This window comes from Lissotriton helveticus, chromosome 1_1 (assembly GCF_964261635.1).
Source record: "Lissotriton helveticus chromosome 1_1, aLisHel1.1, whole genome shotgun sequence".
Lineage (NCBI taxonomy): Eukaryota > Metazoa > Chordata > Amphibia > Caudata > Salamandridae > Lissotriton > Lissotriton helveticus.
Genome location: NC_136057.1, coordinates 293600620 through 293619697, shown reverse-complemented (window position 1 = coordinate 293619697; position 19078 = coordinate 293600620). Strand labels below are relative to the sequence as shown.

Below are 19078 nucleotides of genomic sequence, written 5' to 3'. Positions count from 1 at the left end.
TGTTGAGGGGGGCTGGTTCTCGTTCTTTAGGGAGTAGACCTTTAAAGGCCAGCCTATAAATGGTGTTGTCGTAATCACACATATTACTGCTTTACAGGTAACATAATTGAGAGCAACCCATTAACAAAGGTCTTGTAAAGATAGTGGACGAACGTCTCATCTCTCCCATGGGAATCTCTCCAGGGAATACATGCACGTATATCTAATAAGTGTACGTGAGCCAGGAAGCATGTCAGAGTTAATATTAAAATTGTGGCAAGGCATGATCCCATTTCAGCTGCAGGATGGACCCGTGTCTTTTATTCATTTTGTTCCAAATGTACATCTTCTTTTAAATATGTATACCACGAGGGGCAGTTTAATCTCTGTAGAAGGGATGTGTATTTATGAAGTGATCTGCACCTGGGACTTCTCATTTACAACATGCGGCTAGGCGGAGGCGTAGTGAAAATGAGTGGTAATCGGTGCCGTTCACTGAAGATAAAATAAAGTTTTCAGGTTTTATTTTCCACGAAAAATTCTCTTAGTCAGACAGCCCCAAAACAATTTTTTCTCCACTGGTCACAACCTTGAATGCCGCACTGAGATTCATCTCGAACACATAAGTTCCCTTGTGTAGATTTCACAAACACTGTGATAGATTCCCCTTTAGAAGAAGACTATGCCTCAGTCTCTGGCAACCTGAAAGAGTGAGGCATAGTGAACATACACTGAAAATAAATACACATCACGCTTCATGAGGCAAAGAAAGCAGCAACTAAACGTACCGATCACCAAATCGGAATGAGTAGGTGTTTGCTGGGAAACGGCTACTCCACGGGAGACTGGTGATTAAAAAATGCAAAAGCTAAAGGCTCAAAACGTGCTCTGCATATCCGGTAGTACCGTAGCTGTTCTCATTGGCCCTGACGCATCAGGCCAATAAGAACACTCCTGCAGTGTAGTAAGAAGCTCTCGGATTTGCTGATGGCTTTCAAGCCAATCCTAGATCGCTTTGTTTATTCTCCATAGCAACGATTGGAGGAACGGCAGGTGATAGAAAGGCACATGATTGGCCCAACAATTGGTCACCCAACAGCAGGTAAAATTACGGAAAAAAATGGCGTCCGTTAAAGAAACCTTCCTGGACAACGGACAGACGGCCGAAATTACGGGCTGTCCCTGAAATTTACGGACGGTTGGTCACCCTAAGAAAGCATGAGGGGAAAGGAGCGAGGAATAATCCAGAAACAACAATAGAAAGGAGTGACAAGAAAGCTACTCGGAGATTACATAGGTTAGAGAAAGAGAAAGCAAACGGAAGACGGTGTGAAGTGCTAAAGATGGGTGAAATAATGTCATTGGAAGGAGACTTTGACAAATGATTCAACATTCTTGGTAGGGAGGTAGAGAAAAGACTAAGGAGAGAAAAGTCATCGGGAGAATTGAATAGTGCGCGTAGAGTGGAAGGATGAATAGAAAGGAGGCTGTGTGTGGTGGCGGAAGGAGATAAAGGGTGGACGGAAATACAACAAACTGTAGGAAAAGATTGGAGGAGATGGGTGGTGGGAGAGGAAATAAAGTGAGAAGGAAAGAAGGAAGGGCAAGAGGAAAAGGATATGAACATGGGAAATAGGGACATTTCGGGGACCGTGAGAGAGAGGATGAACAGAGAGGCGTATAACCAGGCAAATGAGGGAAGAAAGTCAGAAACGGAAGTGATAGAGACACAGAAGGAAATAAAGAAGCATAGGTGGAGAACTGATATTCACTAGGTCAGCACAAGAGCTGTTCTTGTGTTAGTAGTGTCTTACTGCACGGCAGGATATGTTGTTCCACTGAACTGTTGAATGTACTATGAGTTAAAAAGTTAAAGCTCAGCTGTTGCCGTTGAAAGTTATGGGAAAGTGGAGCACTCTCCAAGTCTGCCCAAAGAGTTCTCCACTTCCTGGCCCATAACTGCGTTTCCTTTGCTTAGGGCAATATTCGTGAGTTAGAGCGATTTTAACTCTGACAGCAGCTCTTCTGAGCTAAAGATAAATACCACATGGTACCTTTCTGTCGTGTAGGGCGGAGTTGTTTTGGAAGTTTGGTACGAATGTTGGAGATCACGGGCTCTTATGTATCAATGCATTTCTCCCTTGACTCGGAATGGATAAAACCATTTGTTACAGCTAAGTTCATTAATTTCTAAGGTAAAAAAAGTACAACTTGTATGCATGAGAAGAGCACATATAGAACATCCAGACTTCAGTCACAGTGCTGGAAAACAGCCTTGTTTTTGCAAACACACATATTGCATATTGTTAAGATTTACAGCTGTTACACAGCATTTACCAATAACTTGGCCTATTGGAAGTGTTGAGGGTCTCATTTTGTATCTTTTGCTGGCAAATGGAAGATTTGAGTCTATTCTACATATGGCGTCAGTCTGTTTGGCTTGTGCTGGTGTTTTGACAGTCCTGTTTTGATTGGGCTCTGTGAAGGGGGATGGGTTTGACGACGTTCCTCTTATACGTTGTGGGTAATATGTCCAGGGGTGCTGTTACTTGATAGGCAATGTGTATGTTTATGTTTAAATGCTTGTAAAGCGCTCGAATGCCGAGGCGTCTTGGTGCTAAGGTTTGAGGGTAGAGGAAAAGGAAAGTGGGAGCATTGTGGGAGCATAGCCTATGTAGTTGTAGAGCCAGGTTTTTAAGTTCTTTCTGAAACACTGGAGGTTCGGCTGATGTCTCAGGGACAGAGGCAGTCTGTTCCAAAGCTTGGCCGCGCAGTGTGTTATGGCTCGGCCACCCCATCTGGCTCGTTTGAACTTCACGGTTTCTATAAGACCTTGGCTGGCCGACCTGAGGGTCCATGAGGGAACATATGGTGTGAACAGTTTTTGAAGGTCCGCAGTGCTCCCTCCGTTTATTGCCTTATATACTAATGTTAAAGATTTAAATTCAATGCGCTGTCTAATGGGCAGCCAGTGAAGTGATCTAATTCCTTCTGAGGTTGGCTGTCCTCTGTGTAGCCCCAGGAGTCTGGCTGCCGCATTTTGCAAAGACTGCAGTTTTTGCAAAACTGTAAATTCCTACAAACCGTGCATTCGAGTAGTCCAGCTTTGACAGGAGTAAAGCCACCATCACTGTTTTTTGAAGCTCTTTGGGTAAAAATGGGAACATTTTTCTCAAAATCTTTAAACGGAGGAAACATGAAGAGATGAGATTGTTCACCTGCGCACCAAAATTTTACTTGTTGTCGAACATGATACCTAAATTTCTGACCTTTTCCACCGGGCGAGGGCATTCTCCTGCCTCAGATGGCCACCAGGTCTGGTTCCATAGAGGTGCACCTGGCCCAAATTCCATCTCCTCTGTCTTCTCTGTATTGATTTTTAGATAGCTCTGACACGTCCAAGCCATGATGTCGGTAAGGGAGGCGTGGAACCTAATTGCCGTGGTCTCTGATTGGTGATGGAAATGATGAGCTGTGAGTTATCAGCATACAAGACCAGTCCGAAGCCATGTCTCCTTGCTACTTTGGACAGAGGAGTGACATACAAATTAAATAGGGTAGGAGATAACGCAGATCCCTGCGGAAACCACAGGGAAGATGAAAACTTTTAGACTGCATGCCGTCTCGGAACAGCTGCTGCTCCCTTACCTCCAAAAAGGAGGACAGTAGGGACAGGGCGGTCCCTTCGACTCCTATATCCCTCAGCCTCTGTACCAAAACCGCATGGTTAACGGTATCAAAAGCGGCTGATAGGTCAAGGAGTACGAGGATCGCCCTTCCCCCCCCCTGCATCTACATTTCTGCGGATCTCTTCAACAGCGACATGCCGATTCCGTGGCGCGGACGAAAACCAAGCTGTGATAGATCCAGCAGATTCTTTTCGTCGAGATATTCTGTAAGCACTCTGTTTAGTTGTTTTTCTAGTACTTTTGCGGTGATAGGGAGACCGGCTATGGGGCAGTAGTTCTTAGGTTCACTGGGATCTGAATTTGTTTTTTTTTAGAAGGGGCGTAATCGCTGCCATTTTCCAGGGTGTGGGGTAGCAGCCTGTGGCTAGAACTTGATTCATGATAGGGTAGCAGGGTCGTTCTATAAATTAAGAAATAATTTCTCAAATCCAATGGATACGGTATCATATAAAAGAAGAGTACCATGTACATTTGTAAAGACATGGTGCAGTAACCTCAAACATATGTACCAAGTACACGTGAGTCGTAATAAAGGTGAATGACTGTTGTTTTTAAAGGAATTAGAAACCATGTGGACATCTTAACTCGTGCTTCTGTTCAGGTGTCAATCAAGTTTGTTCAGTGCATGTGCAGCCACGTCTTGCATGCTCTTGATAAAAATTATGTCCCCATTGCTGTATTTTGCAACAGTCTACTCGGCGTTTCCTCCTGTAATTGTAATTTTACATTTACAAGGTACTACTTCTGTTATTCTTGACTGACTGTTTTCATTGGTTTCGTTATATATGACTACACTACCTAGATAGAGATGCCAGTTTTGCAGACCACGCCATTATGAAGACCCCGTCCCTAATGTTTTTGGGCATCCAAATGTTGACTAATCTCATTGTGGTCTAACGCATAAATGTACTCGTGTTTCTAGGTCTCTTGTTTTATTTGAGTGGAGGAATTGTTTTGCAAAGTGATTTTATTTTATATCAAGAAATAAATTAGACTTACTATATTTTACACTGTTTATAGGAGTGGAAATCGTATTTTTTTGTAATGTTAGACAGTTGTAGAGAATAATCTCTTCCAGCCACAATTCTGTATGTTGCATAACAGCAACCTAGAAGCTGCGCGCCAATCAAGGGCACTCACGTTAGGCAAAAAATAGTTGATAAGAGTGGCTGAGTGTAGTCTGGATTCCTCAGTGAGTTAAATGTTCACCACTGACCTCTGCTAAGACCTGCTGACGCGAGTCCAAATCCCAGCATCCCAATGCTTTCACCCTTGCAAAGTTGGTAAACTGAGTACTATTTATTTGCCTAATAGGTTTATCTGTTCCTTGCAACATATTGTGTAGTGAAATGTGATCTAATTTCTTGCAGCGTGGAGAACTACGTTTGAGACTAGTATATTGTTATGATCTTTTGGGTGTTATCGGTTTATGTGGTGTTGGAGTAGGTTAATCTGGGACTGTCTGATGCAGATTTCGAGTGGTCGTATGTTAGTGCGGTCTTTCATGACTCTATGCAATGTAGGTGCTAGTGTGGATGGAAATTAAGGAAGTCTGATTGTTACGGGTCCAGCAAATGTGGCAAGTCATACCTTAGATATGCTTTTCACCACCTCTGCGAAGAGTGAATTTCCTCTCCCTCTCATTTGGACGGACTGCTATCTGATTAGGTTTCAAATTTGCAGGGTGGATGTCATGCATCAGCTGGCCAATGAGTGTCCTACATTCTATAGAGCTTGGAATGCTAGATGGGTTTTCTAAGGTATTCAGCCTGGGAGACATGACTCCAAACTCTGATATCAATGAAGCACCTTCTAGCTATCGTAGCGCTCTTACTTCAGTCTTTGAGTAAATGGCTCATCTTAAACAATCTAGCCATACCTCCTCCATGCCACTTGCCCCAGGGTTTTCGATGGAACTGGCTACTCTGAAAGCTGGCTTTAAAAGGCAGAAGAGACGCTGGTGCCACACTAAAACCCCTGCCGAAAGAGCTGTTCAGAAACAGGCATTATCCCAATACCATGCTCATATCAGGAATTCCAGGTGAAGGTATATATCTGGCAAAATCGAGAAGGTCGGTAACTCTACCGGAGAGCTTTATAAAGTGCTCAACGAGTTTACAAAGCCCTGTGCCTGCACTTCAAATATCCCTGTCTCTCAACAGTTATGCTACTTGTTGGCAGACTTCTTTGAGGACAAGATCGAAAATATATATGTCTAACTGGACTATTTCAAGCTTCTTAAGTCCGCCTCCGTCGGCCGGTACCCAGAACCTAGCTGGGTTCCAACCTTGGACCAAATTCGCAAAATACTGATTAATGCCAAATAAGGTTCACCTTCGGACCTCGATAGTCCCTTCTACTCGTTCACTTTTTAATCTCTCGCTGGAGTCAGCCAAAATTCCACTAGCTTGGAAGGCCGCTCTGGTATAAAGTGTTTTTTTGTTCAGCAGAAAAAGTGAACTTGCATATTTGAAGGTGCTCTCTTATGTGACAATAAAGAAAAAGGCGGCGCCATAAGACAAAATATTTGCCTAGGATCACACAGTTTGAGACCAGTTCATGGGTCCAGTACATTAAGGTTAGGTCGAATAGATTATTGAGCTAACTAGACCTGCAGGTCTAGTAACATTTTAATGATTTTTTGAGTCCTGAGTATGTCGCACCTACAGAAGTCCTTGCAGCCCTAAGGCAGAGTGAATTATATTACATGTGAGGACATAGCTACTTGAGCAGATCTGTCCCTATGATATCTATGCTGATTCTTAGACATTGCCAGTGAACAGGGAAGCCACCTTGAGTGTATGTCCTGGGCACTGGTGATTACGAGTTCCCCAGCGACATGATGGCTTCACTGAAACTATAAATGTTTGATATCGAACATCTTGTATTAATACACTCAAGTTGATTCCAGTGATGGATTTATTAATGCATGCACCCAGAGTGCTCCTTAGAGGTGCCCCCTGAAAACCCACTACCTGCTCATGTACTGGCTGACTGATGTAGGCCAGCCTGCCACCACAGACTGGTTTCAGACCCCCTGTAGGTGAGACCCCACGCTCTCTGAGGGCAGAAAGAATGTCTGCTCCGGCCAGAGGTGTTGTTACCTCTTCCAAGCAGGATGGCTAAGTAATCCGCATATAACGGGAGGAGGCTTCAAAGCCCTCTGTCGTCTTTGATATGTGAACCCGGCACCCCTCAGACATGGGAGATGCTAACCCCTCCCCTAAAGCCATTTGGCACTAGGACATGCTGGAAAATTAGCTAGTCAGGAGGTGTGTTCCCTATTAGGCTTGTTCCACACCTATCTGACAGTTTCCTTAATGCTCCTAAATTGAGTATTTAGGGGCACCCCTGAAGTCAGGAATTTAGGTTTCAATGATTTCAAAAGGAGAGGACAAAGAAGAGTTTTACCTGTCTGTCTGCACCAGTCTCAACAATTCTGACTGAGTGACTCGTCCTGGAGCTGAGCAACTACCAAGAACCCTGGTAGACTACTAGCCCATCAGAAATTGCCAGCAAGCTCCCTTACAGTAGAGGAGCTACTACCCTGCAGTTTGCAGGCACTGAAGAAGCAGAGTCCGGTTTACCGTGTTGCTGCTCTCCTACTAGCCCGATGCTGCAGCCTCCCCAGGAAGAGGTTCCTGTGCTCCTGAAGATCAGATCTGGTCACACACTGAGTGAGATTACACCAGGTCCGACTGGAGCTGCACAGCACCTATAACCGGGGTACCGGACTCCTTGCAGCAACCAAGGCTTATTCAAGTCCAGTCAGTACTCTTACAGCACCGAGACCAAGCAGCCCTCTAGGGATGTCTGCACCACAGAGACCCACTTCCAGAGTGGCCCTGTCTTCCTGATTTTGCACCCTCAACCAGTGAGACCGACAACCGCGAGGGCCTTTGCCCCACAGAGGCCAGATGACCTACCCACTCTGCACCCAAACACCCCAGCCCAGGTACCGACAAACCGGCTGTGCCCCCTTGCTCCCAGGCCCACATGACCTGAGCCCCTCGTTTGGAGCTCCCAGACTTGTTCCAAAGTCCCCCTCTGCAGCCTGTTTCTAGGTGGCCACCCTTCTTTCCACTGGTGTAGTACGCATAGCTACCAACTCGACCAGCACCTTCTGCACTCGGATGCCTCCGGCATTAAACGAGTAACTTCTGGTGGTACTTGAGCCCTTAGCCCCATACAACCCCCCCCCCCCCCCCCAGAAACCGACCTTAAATAACTGTAAGCAACATATCCATTTTTTCCCATAGAAAAGTATTGCTCCATAAAGACGCATTGAAGTGAACAATATTTATATAAAAATATGACTTATTTATGTAAATTGGTTTCTGATTTATTAGAGTGTGTGTCTCATTTATTGCCTCTGTGAATACAACAAATGCTTAGCACTACCCTCTGATAAGCCTAAACTTCTCGCCCACACTATCACAAAAGAGAGCATTGAGTGTTATTTTTGTCTCTGTAAACCAGTACGGGTTGCCTGGACTCTTTGCACATTGTACTTCTTCCTTGTCCCCTATATAAACGGCCAGCATCCTACAATTGCCTTTCCGTCTTCTTTGCTACGCTGATTTCTCAAAATTTAAGAAAATGCTGAAAATGTGGCTGTTCTAGTTACTGGTTATCTGTTTTGTGATGGCTGATTGCTGGGATATACCTTTTGCATATGATTCGTTCTGCTTTTAAAAAAATTATATTAACTTAACAGAAGTCTAACAACAAGTGTGACCTGTCTTCTGGAAAAGTGTTCCTACGATAGCTGCCAACCCTCCCACTGTTCACCTTCAATGAAGGGGTCTTCTTCTTCACATACCTTATCTTGTGCATTTGTTTTCAGTGCTTTATGCCTTTGATGGATGGGGCTGAGCTTTAGCACCAACGAAGGTGCAAATGCTGGTTACATGAACCTAGCAGACTGTGATCAAGGGAGTTGGAAGGGGAAAATTAAGTTCACTGAGGCTATAATTAGCACTGGGTTGGGGGTCGCAAGTCTACAGTAAACTCATTCATGCTTTTTTGGGAAAAATGCTGTTGTCCTATTAGCACTCACAGATGCCAGTTAGGGTACTGTGGGAGAGGGAGCAGCATGGGAGACATGTTTCATGAACTTCGAGGATGATGTAGGACAGGTTTTAGCTCCAAAATTAGTTTGTATAGGAGTAACCATGCATGTGTGGTAGAATGCTCTGAATGGAATTGGTTTGCCCCCACATTACAGGCTATAAAGCTTTCTTTGAAAAGCAAAGGCTTGGATTGTTGCTCTTGGGGAGGGGAGCTACTTAGTTTCAAAGGGATGATAGTGGTAGTGAGCAAACGCAAGGAGATGATGGACGGAAAGCTGCAACTTTTCAGACACCCATCCCCAGTCAAAGATCTGGGGTGACTCCGTCCTCATTCTTTAGCTTACTGTGGCAACCCAGTTCAGGCCCAACTATATGCAAATCAGTCTTGACCCTGTGTCTAAAGAGAACAGTCCAGCCCGAACTGCCAAGCCAGGTCTTCCCTGGATCGGACACGGGGATCCTGGGACCGGTTTGGGGTAACACCCCTCACCAGCCAGGCTAGCTTGAATCCAGTGGCAAAGTAAGCAGGGGACCCACATCTGGGCATACTCTGCCAACTTAGGGCGAACAAAGCAAACTCAAGGAGATGATGGACAGAGTGCTGAAACCTTTCAGACACTCAACCCCAGTCAAAGATCTGGGTTTAATCCATCATCATTCTTTAGCTCACTTCGCCACCCCCAGTTCAGACCCAGCTTTATGCAAATCAGTCTTGACCCTGTACCTCATGGGAACAGTCCAGCCTGGACCAGAAACGAGGGACCAGTTATGGGGTAACACTTTGCCATTGGATTCAAGCTAGCCTGGCTGATGACTGGGGTTACACCCGAAACCGGTCCCAGGTTGCTTGTTGCCTATCCAGTGAGGACCTGGCTTGGAAGTTTGGGCTTGAGGTACAGGGTCAAGACTGATTTGCATATAGCTGGGTCTGAACTGGGGGTGGCGAAGTGAGCTAAAGAATGATGAACGATTCAACCCAGATCTGTCACTGGGGTTGAGTGTCTGAAAAGTTTCAGCGCTCGGTCCATCATCTCAGTGTGTTTTGTGTGATAGTGGAAGTGCACACCTGTAGACCACCTCTTTACTTACAACCTCTGATACATGATATCCGGTATTGTTTTTTGTGTTGCTGTGGATCAAAACGGGCTCTGAAGTGGCTGCAAAATTACATGTTGGTGCAATGTAAAATTCAGAAACAAGCCGACCACCATCCATTTAATAAGAAGAAAGCACACCTAACAATCAGATTCATAAAATGACAAAAAGCCACAAATATGACTAAGCGCATATCAGACAACTAAATGAAGTACTGGTTACTCAAACCACAAGGTCTTTAGAGCAACTGAAAAATAGAACTGCCTTCTGGGATGGAAAAATAGCATTGGGGTTTTCTAACACGGCATGAAGAATGATGCAGGCTACTGGAAGGTATGGTGTGGCAGATTATATTGAGATAGTATTGCAACAGTGTGATTATGGATGTTGCAGTGTACTTTGTTTATGTTTTGTAGTTTGTTGTTTTGATGTTTAAAAATCATTGTAGTTTGTTGTGCTCCAGGTTTAAAAATGTTGCTCATCTTATTAATAAGGGATTACGTCTCTAAAAAGGTTTAATATTTCAAAAGGCATTGAAGAGCATAACATTGCCTCCATCTCCAAGATAAGCAAAATGCAACTGAGGTTTTAGTAAACCCTTTGCAGACTTTGATGTGCTTTACTTACCCTGCTGAACAGAAATAATTGCCATCCATGCTCTCGCTTGTTTATTGTTCTCATTTCCAGTGTCTATAAATCTGTATTGAATGACAGTCCAATTTCATAACATTGGACCTTCTAGAGAAGTGTAACAGATCGAAGGATGAAGCAGGCAGTACTCTAGACCTGAACCACGACTATCAGAGGTATTGCACAAATGACCTATTTAAATTTTTTTGCACGGTTGCATTTGCTCTGGTACGCGTCCTGTATGATGGGCTCCTTTGCACTGGTCGGTGGCAAGCTTGTTTTTTGCAAGGTTATGTTTTTTGTCTGGTGGCTGCCTGATCTTTAACCCAGTCCTTTTCACTTTCTCGCAAAGGTGCCGTCTCCTGTGGGAAAGGAAATGTCATGCATTTAAGGTAAACCATCTTACACAGCATTATTTTGTTGATGTCACACTGTCATTGGTTATCCGTTGCCCAGTATTTTAAACATCTTACGAGAGAGGTCTTTCTGGTTCACAATAGATTCCCACTTTTTTATTTATTTTATTTTTTACATCTATATCTATTCTATACTAATATAATAAAGAGAGAGCCCAAACCTTTTAGGCGGGTAATCTCAGGAACCACAGCACCAATCGCAACACCCAATACAGCATTGTAAAGGACAATTGCAGCAGATGGACATAGGCTATACAGCTGGCCACCATATACATTTTTTATTTTTTTTATTTTTTATCAAGCGCATGGTTACGCCATCTCGGCGTGTCCTAGCGCTAAGTAAGAGCGGGGTGGCATTTACCGCAACAGTGGGCCAAAGAAAGAACGTTAGGGGAAAAGTAGTCTGTTGTGGGCGTGGGCGATCTGCTGGAAAGCCATGGGCGTGTGCATGGGCGTGTGCATAGAGCGATGGGCGCGGCATGCTGGGACTGCCGTCCCGAAACGAGGGGGAGTTGCATTTACCATTTGGGCGTGTGTATGGGCATGTGCATAGAGCGATGGGCGCTGCCTGCTGGGACTACGAGGGGGCGTTGCATTTACCATTGTTGTGGGCGTTGGCCGTTGACGCGATGTATGGCATGTAATTTATGTCTGATGGAGCCGAGCTGTCCCAATACGAGTGGGCGTCGTCCCAATACAAGTGGGCGTTGCATTTACCATTGTTGTAGGCGTTGCATGTTGACGCGATGTGGGGCGTCTAATTGCCGTCGGCTGGAGCGGAGCGTCAGGTGGAGCGCACCAACACGTTTGCGTCTGCAGCGGACACAAATGTTCCCATATTGCATTGAGGACACGGCTTCACAGTGGACGCATTCTTCTGCGGGGGCTGAGCCGGGTGATGAGGCGATTCTGAGTCGCGGGGCCTGAGCCGGGTGATGGGGCGATTCTCAGTACGTTTTTAAAAAAACACGGGGCCTGAGCCCGGTGATGGGGCGATTCAGAGTAAGTTTTAAAAATAAATTGCCTTGCAAATTGAAAGCATTGCAGACATTCTATTTCATCCCCGGACAACGTCGGGACGGGCTGCTAGTAGTTTTATACAGCACAAACCTGACTCGAGGGTATCTGGTATTGGAGCGCTTTACAAGAGCACCAGTTGCATTACATGAGGACACATTCCTTTTTGTTAGGCACGGGTAGATTAAGTGATTTGCCCAGAATCACAGGATATTGAGCGTCCTTCCTGAGACTCGAATCGGATTCGCCAGCCTCGAGGTCCGAGACTCGAACCGGAATCCCCTGCCTCGAGGTCGACCACCCTAGCTGTCGGTTAGGCCAACTCCTCTCCCCATTTCACACCTTCCTGTAAAATGGTAAAATATGAGTGGGATAATTTCAGGAGAAAACCCCAGATCGCATTGTCCTAGAAGAAATGGTGTTTGTGTGTTTTCCCTGTAGGGCACTCTGGACCATCGCCTTGACTGATAGTGTCAAGTCATTGGGTGTTTAAGACTGGCCACTGCAGAAAGGTGGAACCCATTCTGGCCAGACGAACTCCTGCCCAAACAAATATTGACCTTTATTGACATCTCAGATGTGACCACTAAAACGATTTATGGGTTGGGTAAAACTGTCATGTTTTTAATGTGTAAATATTCTTATTGCGGTTTTCATCAGGTTTTTTTTATGTTGAAATAGTTTTTTAATCTGCTTTTATGATTTTATTATAAAATGGAATAAAGTTGCATAATGAAAATGAATGACATCTTGGAATATAATTGATAGGCTGGAAAAATGTTTTCATACAGTGCTATTATTAAAGCAGTGTAGTTTTGGAGAACAGCAATTAACACATTTTCCTTTTGCCCACCTTGAAGGAAAAACAGCCGTGTTGGTCCTTGTGCTTTGAAAGTCACAGTAAAACGTCAGCAGCATATATCTAACTCTTAACTATATTTGTACATTAAACTTTGAATAGATGTTAATACAAAAATATACGTGGTATGAGGCGTCTTTTAAGAACTAGATGTGTAATTGCTCCGTACTAGTCTTAAAAGCACCTAAATATACCGGAGTGTTCTGTTTGAAGAAAGAAGTACACTAGTTATACCTTTAGTCATAAAAACATATAGCTAGGTACACAGACACTAAGATTAAACTTGCACAGTTAAGTATTAACAGACTACATTTTCCCAATGATGTGGACACAGCATGGTTGTGAAGCAGCCCCTTTTAGCTCATACATGTACCCTTTCAGTTGAGTGCACATCTTTACATGATAATCTGGCGTAACGTGTGCTACCTAGATACTATATTTATGGCAAGTTTGAGACGGATTTAAAGAAGCATGTGAAAGTCTTAATGTTATAACCGTTGTTAGTTGAATTCTGATATGCCTGCATCACTTGATAGGTGCAATAACATTCAGGCTGCCTGGGGGAAAGCTGGTATAGATACATTTCAAAAATTGTTATCCAATCTTGACTATCCCCTTGTTTCTGAAAATACTCTAAAATATATCCACAACCCACTTGAAGATAAAAGTATCCCTGTGGACAGGTAGTTGTTTTTCTCGGCTTGTGAGGTACACAAAGACATCCTTCCTCGATGTTCAGTGTACACTCATGGGCATAATCCGTGATGTTTCTACATCACTTGTGGTGTTGAACTCTACTGTAGCCTTCTAAATCATTTAGAATCCCCCAGTACATGACTGAAAAGGTGATCAGTGTGTCAAGTTTAATTGAGGATGATTTTCCTCTTAATAATTGTAAATTATTTTTTTGATCTCCCTTGTTGAGCAAAAGATAAAAATGGGACCGCCTTAATGTTAACACCAAGGTCAGAACCCCTTGCCTGACCCCAAGATGGCTACCACAGTGGTCCCTTCCATGTTGGGCTCCTACTATGGGATATTAAACTTGACATTGACATTTTCCCCCATCCGGCCTACCCATCAGGACATTGAATCTGTGAACTTACCCCCCGACTGTGGAGACTTAGTTTGTGTGGCCGATGAACGGTGGAGCTACCTGGTAGCTAAAGAGGCGATGGTCTGTGGACTTTCCCCCTCGATCGTCACCTACCCAGCTTAACGTTAGGCAGATTTTCCTGCGTCTCTTTGTCATATTTTCCCTCCTACTACTTTACCCTACTCCATTACCCCTCTACACTCCGTTTATTTTGTCCGCTATGTTCTTTAAATGTTTTCCCATTGAGACCTAGCTATTTGGCCAATGCCTGGTGGAGCTACCTGATAGCTATAGCTCGACCGTCACCTATCCAGCTGGACTTTGGGAAGACTTTCCTTCGTCTCTCTGCCCTATCTCCCTCCTACCCCTTTAGCCCCTTCCCCTCTACACTTCACTTATCTCGTCTTCTATGCTCTTGTAATGTTTTTTTCTAGCAACTGATGTAAATTGTAACTGATGTAATTTTGTGGAACCTCATGTAAAGCGCTCTAATACCTCCGGGTCTAGCCAGTGCTATATAAAACTCATAAAATAAAAAATAAGTCATAGGTTAGATACTATCTTAATTACTGTGTCTCTCAGGGTTCTTTCTAGTTTATACATAACTCTCTTCAATATCTCTATGAAGCCCCTATGCCCGGTTCTTTAGGACTTGTTGTTGCAATTTCTACATTTATAGGATGGCAGACAGATTGCTTCGGACTCGCCTGAGAGGGATCTTGCATTTTTATATTCCTTTCCTCGTTTTCTAGGCCTACCTGTATTCCGGTTGATTTGCCTGATTATCATAATCTAAATTTGTGGCCGGTAGAAACGGATCCGACCTGGTAGTTCTGTGATCTCCCAATGGCAGGAAGTGAAACACTGGAGGCTATTCTGGACAAGGCCATGTCCACGGAGAAACATAAACTTGGGGTTTACATGCTCAAACTACTGTATAAAACCCCAGCGAATAATTAGTCCTGTTACTTTGATTGGTCTTAGGCTCCCTACTGCTGAAGATTTTTAGTCTCTAAATTAGATTAATGTCATTGCTTGTTTATTGAAGCTACTTTCAAACTGATTTGGAAAATGTACAGCTTTCAGAGTTCTGTTGCTCGGGCATTATCAAATGTCACTAAAAAGCTAATTTCCCTTTCTGGAAGCTGCACTTGTTGCCAGTTGCAGGAAGAGTCAAATGTAAGCTTCTAATCGATTCATAGGCTTTGCATGGCAAACAGATTCTGTATTTAATGGTCATATATTTAGTCTATCATCTCAATACAAGTTTTCTTTTTAAAGGTAGGCTTAAAGTGTATTATTACTAAGGTTAGACTAGAGTGTGGCGTGGGGAAGGCATTGCATGTCATGCTAGCAATTTATGTCATTCCCTGTCTGAGTTTCTGCCTTTTTTATGAAGCTTAGAACTTCTGCTGTGGCTTGTATCTGATTTGTTTTTAAGCACTAGATTTCTATTGCTATACAAATGCTGTTGTATATAATCAAGTTGACTTTTGAAATGTCAAGTATATTATAGTCAAACTGAAATTGTCAACATAATGTTTTGCGATTCATTATCTGTGACCATTACAAAAATGTTGAATTGTAGTCATTTGTAGGTAGGAGCTTACCAGACAGCACAGCTATCTGGTTATGATAAGGCCTCTTGGGGACATTCTGAACGTTTCCCTGGGATGACCACGACCACTCCATTCCTTTCTACTCCATCTCACCCTGCTCCACCCCACTACACTTCACGAGATGACACTTTACTCCACTCTACGCCATTCAACACTATTCCCTCTTCGCCACTTTACTCCACCTCACAACACTCTAATCCCCTCCACTCTGAGGCGCTTCACCACTCCACTTTGTGCCACGCCACTCCATGACACTATACTGCACTGTACAACACTCCACTGTACACCACTCTGTCCCTCTCCACCCCTTTAGTTCACTGTACGCCCCTCCACTCTATGCCACTTTACTCCACTTCATGCCCCTCCACTCTTTGCCACTCCACTCTACGTCACTCCAATGTGACATTCTACTCTGACACTCAGCACCACTCTACTCCACTACACACCAGTCAACTCTACGACACTCCACGACCCCTTTACTTCAGTCTATGCTGCTTTGTTCTATGCTCTGCCACTCTGCTCCACTCTCCTCTAGGCCACTAACTTTTAGCCATTTTGAACAGCAGCCTCTCTAATGTACAACATGGCAACATTGACAAAGTCAATAGCTCTTGCATAGGCGAGACCTATTGGATTTGCCAGTGCTTGATATTACATGCGTTCTTTAATCCAACTGAACCTTGGATACCCCTTAGGCAGCTTCCCTGAATCATAAAACTCCATATTACCTCTTCCTTAAAACCCCAAAGTATCCCTTAATGCTAACTTTCTCAGAATTTCTAAAAACCCTGTATTATCCCTTAACACGACCCTTCATGAATCCTAAAATCCTCTTACTACTCTTTACGCTACCCATCCCTGAACCATAAGAACCCAGAACCACTCCATAATGCCACCTACCCTTCCATGAACCCTAAAAAACCGTTACCTCTTCTTAAGGCTACCCTTCCATGAACATTACAAGCCTCTAACTACCCCTTAATGCTAGCAATCCCTGACCCTTAATACCATCATTCCCTGAATCCTAAGAACTCCCTATTAAGCCCCTACCAAATTGCCCCGGCTCCTAGTACACTTACTGTTGCCTTATAAGGCACCATTTTTTTTTTCTGTGGGTGGCGTTTTTGCCAACATTTCTTTCAGTCTGCTTTTCTCCTGCAGTATTTTTTAGAGCATACCACAAATGTTGCTGCTGATACCATAATTTTAATAGAAATATATTGAGAATGGTTGATACTTTATGGTCTTATTTCTGATATTTGATGACAGGAAGTAATGTTTTTTTAACTACACTGTAACAAAGTGCCCTCTTTCTGCATGGTCACCCCCACTTTTTTGCCAAACTGTTGATGTAGTTTGACTGAGTGTGCCCTGGGTTAATGCAAACAGGTACCCAGAGCATATGTTCTTTCCCTAAACTGCATTGAAACAAAACCCAATTGGGACTCTTGGCCACATGTCAGTCCCTTGTAAATGGTACCACAGGTACCAAAGGCACTGTGGCCAGGGCAGGCCTCTAAGGGCTGCAGCACTTATTGTGCCACCATTAGAGGCCCTGTACCTTTACACACACACATTGCCATTGCAGGCTGCGTATTTTGGTGCAGAACAAAGTGAAGAGTTGACACGGCACCCATCCCTGCATGCCATGCCTACAACCCACTGACCTGGCAAAGGTCATCCACCCCTCTAGCTGGGTGCACTATACCAGTTTTGAGGGTACAGGTGCATGAACCCAGTATCCCTACAGCGTCTAAGCCAATTCGTAGACCTTGTAAGTGCAGTAATGCCATTAAGAGTACATGGTGCTGGCAGCCTGCACAGCTAACCCCGAATACCTACACTCTGCTGACGAGGAACAACTATTCCGAAACACCGGTGTCCAGAGTTGGTGCTGCAACCTTGCTACGACACACTTTTCTTCAATATAGCGCACTCGCTATCTAAAGACTGCATCGACCATGATGCTCCTGGGGCACACCTGCTGGTGGGTGGAGTCGGAGTGCGACCCATTTTGTACTTTGATAGGCTCCCTTGAGCTTGGGCTGACGAGCTCGGATCCCGCACCCGCGCCATGAGAGGTACATACCTGAGAACATTTGGCAGCCTGCACAGCTAACCCCGAATACCTACACTCTGCTGACGAGGAACAACTATTCCGAAACACCGGTGTCCAGAGTTGGTGCTGCAACCTTGCTACGACACACTTTTCTTCAATATAGCGCACTCGCTATCTAAAGACTGCATCGACCATGATGCTCCTGGGGCACACCTGCTGGTGGGTGGAGTCGGAGTGCGACCCATTTTGTACTTTGATAGGCTCCCTTGAGCTTGGGCTGACGAGCTCGGATCCCGCACCCGCGCCATGAGAGGTACATACCTGAGAACATTTGGCAGCCTGCACAGCTAACCCCGAATACCTACACTCTGCTGACGAGGAACAACTATTCCGAAACACCGGTGTCCAGAGTTGGTGCTGCAACCTTGCTACGACACACTTTTCTTCAATATAGCGCACTCGCTATCTAAAGACTGCATCGACCATGATGCTCCTGGGGCACACCTGCTGGTGGGTGGAGTCGGAGTGCGACCCATTTTGTACTTTGATAGGCTCCCTTGAGCTTGGGCTGACGAGCTCGGATCCCGCACCCGCGCCATGAGAGGTACATACCTGAGAACATTTGGCAGCCTGCACAGCTAACCCCGAATACCTACACTCTGCTGACGAGGAACAACTATTCCGAAACACCGGTGTCCAGAGTTGGTGCTGCAACCTTGCTACGACACACTTTTCTTCAATATAGCGCACTCGCTATCTAAAGACTGCATCGACCATGATGCTCCTGGGGCACACCTGCTGGTGGGTGGAGTCGGAGTGCGACCCATTTTGTACTTTGATAGGCTCCCTTGAGCTTGGGCTGACGAGCTCGGATCCCGCACCCGCGCCATGAGAGGTACATACCTGAGAACATTTGGCAGCCTGCACAGCTAACCCCGAATACCTACACTCTGCTGACGAGGAACAACTATTCCGAAACACCGGTGTCCAGAGTTGGTGCTGCAACCTTGCTACGACACACTTTTCTTCAATATAGCGCACTCGCTATCTAAAGACTGCATCGACCATGATGCTCCTGGGGCACACCTGCTGGTGGGTGGAGTCGGAGTGCGACCCATTTTGTACTTTGATAGGCTCCCTTGAGCTTGGGCTGACGAGCTCGGATCCCGCACCCGCGCCATGAGAGGTACATACCTGAGAACATTTGGCAGCCTGCACAGCTAACCCCGAATACCTACACTCTGCTGACGAGGAACAACTATTCCGAAACACCGGTGTCCAGAGTTGGTGCTGCAACCTTGCTACGACACACTTTTCTTCAATATAGCGCACTCGCTATCTAAAGACTGCATCGACCATGATGCTCCTGGGGCACACCTGCTGGTGGGTGGAGTCGGAGTGCGACCCATTTTGTACTTTGATAGGCTCCCTTGAGCTTGGGCTGACGAGCTCGGATCCCGCACCCGCGCCATGAGAGGTACATACCTGAGAACATTTGGCAGCCTGCACAGCTAACCCCGAATACCTACACTCTGCTGACGAGGAAC

At 45.0% G+C, this 19078-nt stretch overlaps 1 protein-coding gene across 5 annotated transcripts in view; it reads left to right on the top strand.

Annotated features, from left to right (window-relative positions):
- Positions 1 to 1015: 1015 nt before the first annotated feature.
- PRDM4 (PR/SET domain 4) overlaps positions 1016 to 19078 on the top strand; it is a 146630-nt gene continuing 128567 nt past the window's right edge. Inside the window, exons 1-3 of one of the 5 annotated variants that reach the window (XM_078668925.1) lie at positions 1025 to 1081; positions 10523 to 10641; positions 10818 to 10857. In XM_078668925.1, the coding sequence (XP_078525051.1) occupies positions 10847 to 10857 (11 nt within the window). In that variant the 5' untranslated portion in view covers positions 1025 to 1081; positions 10523 to 10641; positions 10818 to 10846. Of the gene's footprint in view, positions 1277 to 10522; positions 10642 to 10817; positions 10858 to 19078 lie in introns of all 5 variants that reach the window. The other 4 variants (XM_078668875.1, XM_078668831.1, XM_078668992.1 and 1 more) reach the window with 4 other exon arrangements.